Source organism: Ranitomeya imitator, chromosome 10 (genome assembly GCF_032444005.1).
Source record: "Ranitomeya imitator isolate aRanImi1 chromosome 10, aRanImi1.pri, whole genome shotgun sequence".
In the NCBI taxonomy this organism is placed as follows: domain Eukaryota; kingdom Metazoa; phylum Chordata; class Amphibia; order Anura; family Dendrobatidae; genus Ranitomeya; species Ranitomeya imitator.
In genome coordinates this window covers 134,041,507-134,047,772 of record NC_091291.1, presented here as the reverse complement: position 1 = coordinate 134,047,772, position 6,266 = coordinate 134,041,507, and the positions used below count along the sequence as shown (strand labels likewise).

General features: G+C 55.3%; 1 protein-coding gene across 3 annotated transcripts in view; it reads left to right on the top strand.

Annotated features, from left to right (window-relative positions):
- DIXDC1 (DIX domain containing 1) overlaps positions 1–3,466 on the top strand; it is a 100,347-nt gene extending 96,881 nt beyond the window's left edge. For all 3 annotated transcript variants that reach the window (XM_069741422.1, XM_069741423.1, XM_069741421.1), the window contains 3 exons: positions 2,128–2,239; positions 2,486–2,594; positions 3,100–3,466. In XM_069741422.1, coding sequence (XP_069597523.1) covers positions 2,128–2,239; positions 2,486–2,594; positions 3,100–3,180 — 302 coding nt within the window. In that variant the 3' untranslated portion in view covers positions 3,181–3,466. The remainder of the gene's footprint in view (positions 1–2,127; positions 2,240–2,485; positions 2,595–3,099) is intronic.
- The last annotated feature ends 2,800 nt before the right edge of the window (positions 3,467–6,266 follow it).

The window sequence follows — 6,266 nt, the reverse complement described above, 5'->3', positions numbered from 1 at the left end:
ATCCTGGAGATTTGTGTGATTAGTAATATATGTGGAGACGTTCTCTCCGCTCTTACCGCGTAGTCCAGTGGTGGCGGCTTTACACCGCTCCATCCGACGCTCGGCATTGTGCTTGGTGATGTACGGCTGCCTGCAGCTAATCGGCCAGGAAGCTCCCGGGGGGGGGGGGGGGGCGCAGTGTCTGTGCTGATGTTATACCAGAGGTCTGGACTCTGCAGTTATGGGGTCAGCAGAGCAGTGGTGACTTTTCTGCCCTCTGCTCCTCAGCACACGGCCCCCTCTCTGTAATGTTACAGGGTCTTCACTTCGTGGCCGAGTTGCTGCGGCTCCTTCCATTTCTCAATAATAATCACTCACAGATGATGGGAGGAAGAAATGTCATGAACAGACTTGTTACCCCGGTGGCTCCTATTACAGGACCGCGCTGGTATCCGTGAGCTCCGCACCACCAGCCGGTCTGCCACATGGTAGTAAAGGCAGATGGCATGTGGGGGGGCCGAAGTTTTTCCCCCGGGGGCAATGGGGCTGGAGGTTATACACCGGGGGCAGTAGGGCTGGAGGTAATACTCAGGGGGCAATGAGGCCGGAAGTTATACACCGGGGGGTGAGGGGGTCAGAGATTATACACCAGGGGGGTGAGGGGGTTGGAGGTTATACACCGGGGGGTGAGGGGGTCAGAGATTATACACCGGGGGGGGTGAGGGGGTTGGAGGTTATACACCGAGGGGGTGAGGGGGTCAGAGGTTATACACCGAGGGGGTGAGCGGGTCGGAGGTTATACACCGAGGGGGTGAGGGGGTCGGAGGTTATACACCGAGGGGGTGAGGGGGTCAGAGGTTATACACCGAGGGGGTGAGCGGGTCGGAGGTTATACACCGGGGGGGGTGAGGGGGTCAGAGATTATACACCGGGGGGTGAGGGGGTTGGAGGTTATACACCGGGGGGTGAGGGGGTCAGAGATTATACACCGGGGGGGTGAGGGGGTTGGAGGTTATACACCTAGGGGGTCAGAGATTATACACCGGGGGGGGGGTGAGGGGGTTGGAGGTTATACACCGAGGGGGTGAGGGGGTCAGAGGTTATACACCGAGGGGGTGAGGGGGTCAGAGGTTATACACCGGGGGGGGGTGAGGGGGTCAGAGATTATACACCGGGGGGTGAGGGGGTTGGAGGTTATACACCGAGGGGGTGAGGGGGTCAGAGATTATACACCGGGGGGGGGGTGAGGGGGTTGGAGGTTATACACCGAGGGGGTGAGGGGGTCAGAGATTATACACCGGGGGGGGTGAGGGGGTTGGAGGTTATACACCGAGGGGGTGAGGGGGTCGGAGGTTATACACCGAGGGGGTGAGGGGGTCGGAGGTTATACACCGAGGGGGTGAGGGGGTCAGAGGTTATACACCGAGGGGGTGAGGGGGTCAGAGGTTATACACCGAGGGGGTGAGCGGGTCGGAGGTTATACACCGGGGGGGGTGAGGGGGTTGGAGGTTATACACCGGGGGGGTGAGGGGGTTGGAGGTTATACACCGGAGGGTGAGGGGGTCAGAGGTTATACACCGAGGGGGTGAGGGGGTCGGAGGTTATACACGGGGGGGGTGAGGGGGTCGGAGGTTATACACCGGGGGGGTGAGGGGGTTGGAGGTTATACACCGGGGGGGTGAGGGGGTTGGAGGTTATACACCGGGGGATGTGAGGGGCTTGGAGGTTATACACCGGAGGGTGAGGGGGTCAGAGGTTATACACCAAGGGGGTGAGGGGGTCGGAGGTTATACACCGGGGGGGGTGAGGGGGTCGGAGGTTATACACCGGGGGGGTGAGGGGGTCGGAGGTTATACACCGGGGGGGTGAGGGGGTTGGAGGTTATACACTGGGGGATGTGAGGGGCTTGGAGGTTATACACCGGGGGGTGAGGGGGTCGGTGTTATACACCGGGGGGTGAGGGGGTCGGTGTTATACACCGGGGGGGTGAGGGGGTCGGTGTTATACACCGGGGGGGTGAGGGGGTCGGAGGTTATACACCGGGGTTAATGAGGCTGAAGGGAAAAGCAGTGATTAGGACTGGTGCCGTGTCCTTCTCTCCGTACCTTGTACACAGACAGTAATCTCCATCTTTATCTTTCCTTCCAGAGATGCCGCATTCTCAGAGTGCGCCGGTTATGGGAAGCAGTAATTCCTGCACCAAAGTGCTGTACTTTACCGATCGCTCGCTGACACCCTTCATGGTTAACATACCAAAGAGGTAAAAGCTTCCTGCCCTGAGAGTTACCAGTGGGCTTCACCTGCAGGTCCCCCATTACCACCAGCAGACACTGTGCCGCCATGGTCCGCACTACACTATTATATCCTACAATCAGCTGACAGTCGTTTATATATGTGGCATTTTTAATACAATGATTTGGCAGCGGTGATTGTGATCCGTGCAGAACGCCGGCACTACAGCAATGTTACCCGCTCCGGAGACTAATGGCAGATTATGTGTCCCCAGGTTAGGAGAGGTGACGCTGAGGGATTTCAAGGTCGCCATTGACAGAGAAGGGAACCACAGATATCACTTCAAAGCTCTGGATCCTGAATTTGGAACAGTCAAAGAAGAAGTAAGTTGTTGTGAGCAGCGAGGGTCCGGCGGTCAGACCCACACGGACCCTATAGTGGTGCTGCACCCATGTGACATGGCATCCATTGTTATTACTACGGTGGCCATTCAGCCCTTATACAAAGCGCCAGATTTCTCGCAGATGTCACATTTATACCAACTTCCTCTTATTTTCGGCACATAGACCCTGTCGGTAGCATAAGGGCTAATGCGCCTAGGTGTGTGCCCCTACTACCCCGCATCTCCTTCTGAGCTCAGAGTAATATGACGGCACGCTTTTTTACATCCTGCATGTGTGGAGATATTCTGCCCTCCTGTAGGAGATTATATATCTGTGGCAGCTCCTGGAGGCCGTGCGGCTCCATATTACAGATGCGTATGCTGCCATATAGGCCCTAAATATGGCTGAAATGGGACTGGATGGAAGTAGTGAATTTGTGCTAGGTGACTAGTAAATCCATAAGGCTGGTGATGAGGGCGACCTTCGCTTTCTTCTATTTTCCCAGGTATTTCATGATGAAGATATCATTCCAGGCTGGGAGGGTAAAATCGTGGCATGGGTGGAGGAAGACCACGGAAGCAACTAACGGCACCGAGCACCTTCACCGGAGGAGACAAGTGACGGACTCATCGTCTGAGTGCATTATTCTTCAAGCTGCCAAAAAAGGTCCCTATGGGCACCTTACGGACATTGCTTATACAGAGGGAGCAGTGCCGACGGCTGTATATAGAGGAGCGTGGTGGACGTGGCGGTTTACAGAGCAGCTTGTCCATGACTTGTGGACATCACAAGCTTCTTGTACATATCCTAACGGAGCAAATTCAGTATTTTTTGAGAAAAAAAAAGGGGTGAGATGTCGCCTTTTACTGAGGTTTCGGTGCGTCCTATTTTCATAGCTGGTAGTTTTCCTATAGACTTTGTGACGTCCGAGTTCTCACTGACGACACGTTTTAGATTGAGGTTCTTTTTATTCACAGCATCGTAATATTTTGTAACCGATGCCAATATTAGTGCGAGAATGTAATGTTCCGGAGAGCGGGATGAGGATTTGTGAGGACGGGCATCTTGCCGGTAATGGGAATATCCTTGGCTTCTAGCAGCTGCACAGACTAGATCTTCAGGGCAGCTCCATCCTCCATATGGCGCTACACCCACGTATGGGAGGATGATGGCCGCTAACCCAAGACCACTGATACCGTGACTCGTAGTCTGATCATTTTTACCCTAAGCTTTTTGGCAAGTGCTCAGGGGGCAGCACCTGTGACGGCAAGTGCTCAGGGGGCGGTCCCTGTCACGGCAAGTGCTCAGGGGGCGGTCCCTGTCACGGTAAGTGCTCACTGGGCAGTCCTTCCCGTGGCAAGTGCTCCAACTCCTCTTTGGTGAGACTTTCTGTGCATGTGCCATATGTGCCCATTCCTGGCGCACGGGTGGTCCTGATCATGCTGTAGGTAACCGTCTCTCTGACATTTGCAGTACGGCCGTTTCTCAGAGCAATCCACACTTACCGGTCAAGGAATCCCGAGATCTCAGTGTCTATGTCCGGCCAAGGGGGAGGCATCGGGATGGGTTCACTGCCGAGGGCCGGAGCACTTTACCGCATGTTTGCAAAGTTAATTTTCTCCGTACGCCGATTCTATCTGCAGCCAAAAAAGTAAGTTTGCACTTGTGTTTTAATCCCAAGCCCGACACTGGTATTGCCCCAGTAGCCTGAGTGACACACTCCCTTTAAATATGCCTACGTTATTTGCGTATATGCACTGGTAATGGTCACGTGTCTGATGGTTTCCACTGGTGACTGCACGCTCTGAATATTGCCTGTGATGTGATCCATTACAACGTGGCAGCGAGATTAATATTCCACTTTGTATCTGGAGTGAGTTCTGTGATTTCTCCCGTTTTTTTGTTTTTAGATCCCTGTTCTCGCACACCAATAATCCCCCCCAGCAGTAACACCTTTCCTTTATCTGCTTTTAGGGTGCAGCATACAAGTGTCATTTGTACTGGGTGCAGGGGAGCGTTCGGGGACCTGGTAGACTCGTTATTTGGCCGTAGACGGACCGATCTTCCACAATGGCCAGATCTAATCTGCTCAATACAATCCATAATAACAATCAAGCAATAGATCTCAGAGAAAGCAGCTGCCTGTGGGGCGGTGGTCCTGAGGACGGGCAGGTGTGTCCTCATCACGCTGTAGCGGTGGTCCTGAGGACGGGCAGATGTGTCCTGATCATTCTGATCATTCTGTAGCGGTGGTCCTGAGGATGGGCAGGTGTGTCCTCATCACGCTGTATCTGTGGTCCTGAGGATGGGCAGGGGTCTCCCCGTCATTCTGTAGTGGTGGTCCTGAGGACGGACAGGTGTCTCCTCGTCACTCTATAGCGGTGGTTTTGAGGACGGGCAGGTGTCTCCTCGTCATTCTGTAGTGGTGGTCCTGAGGTAGGGCAGGTGTCTCCTCGTCACTCTGTAGCGGTGGTCCTGAGGTAGGTCAGGTGTCTCCTCGTCACTCTGTAGCGGTGGTCCCGAGGATTGGTGGATGTCTCCTCGCCACTCTGTAGCGGTGGTCCCGAGGATGGGCGGATGTCTCCTCGTCGCTCTGTAGCGGTGGTCCTGAGGACGGGCAGATGTCTCCTCGTCGCTCTGTAGCGGTGGTCCTGAGGTAGGGCAGGTGTCTCCTCGTCACTCTGTAGCGGTGGTCCCGAGGATGGGCGGATGTCTCCTCATCACTCTGTAGCGGTGGTCCTGAGGTAGGGCAGGTGTCTCCTCGTCACGCTGTAGCGGTGGTCCCGAGGATGGGCGGATGTCTCCTCATCACTCTGTAGCGGTGGTCCTGAGGTAGGGCAGGTGTCTCCTCGTCACTCTGTAGCGGTGGTCCCGAGGATGGGCGGATGTCTTCTCCTCACTCTGTAGCGGTGGTCCTGAGGTAGGGCAAGTGTCTCCTCATCACGCTGTAGCGGTGGTCCCGAGGATGGGCGGATGTCTCCTCATCACTCTGTAGCGGTGGTCCTGAGGTAGGGCAGGTGTCTCCTCGTCACTCTGTAGCGGTGGTCCCGAGGATGGGCGGATGTCTCCTCATCACTCTGTAGCGGTGGTCCTGAGGTAGGGCAGGTGTCTCCTCGTCACTCTGTAGCGGTGGTCCCGAGGATGGGCGGATGTCTCTTCATCACTCTGTAGCGGTGGTCCTGAGGTAGGGCAGGTGTCTCCTCGTCACTCTGTAGCGGTGGTCCCGAGGATGGGCGGATGTCTTCTCCTCACTCTGTAGCGGTGGTCCTGAGGTAGGGCAAGTGTCTCCTCATCACTCTGTAGCGGTGGTCCCGAGGATTGGTGGATGTCTCCTCGTCACTCTGTAGCGGTGGTCCCGAGGATTGGTGGATGTCTCCTCGTCACTCTGTAGCGGTGGTCCCCAGGATGGGCTGATGTCTCCCCATCATTCTGTTTTGGTGGGTTTCATTCAATGCCCCCTGTCCTATGAATGACACTTGCCTGCTGGCGCCCTTGTCCTGCTACCTCCTAGTTCTTCCCGGCTTGCTGCTATCTTCATTATGACATCATCATGACATCACTGATATAAAGACAAATACTCATCCGATTCACAAGGACATTCCATGCGTTCACCCCCAAACTGCTGCTATAAAACCTGCTATACCTCATAATCACACGTTTGCCCAACCACAT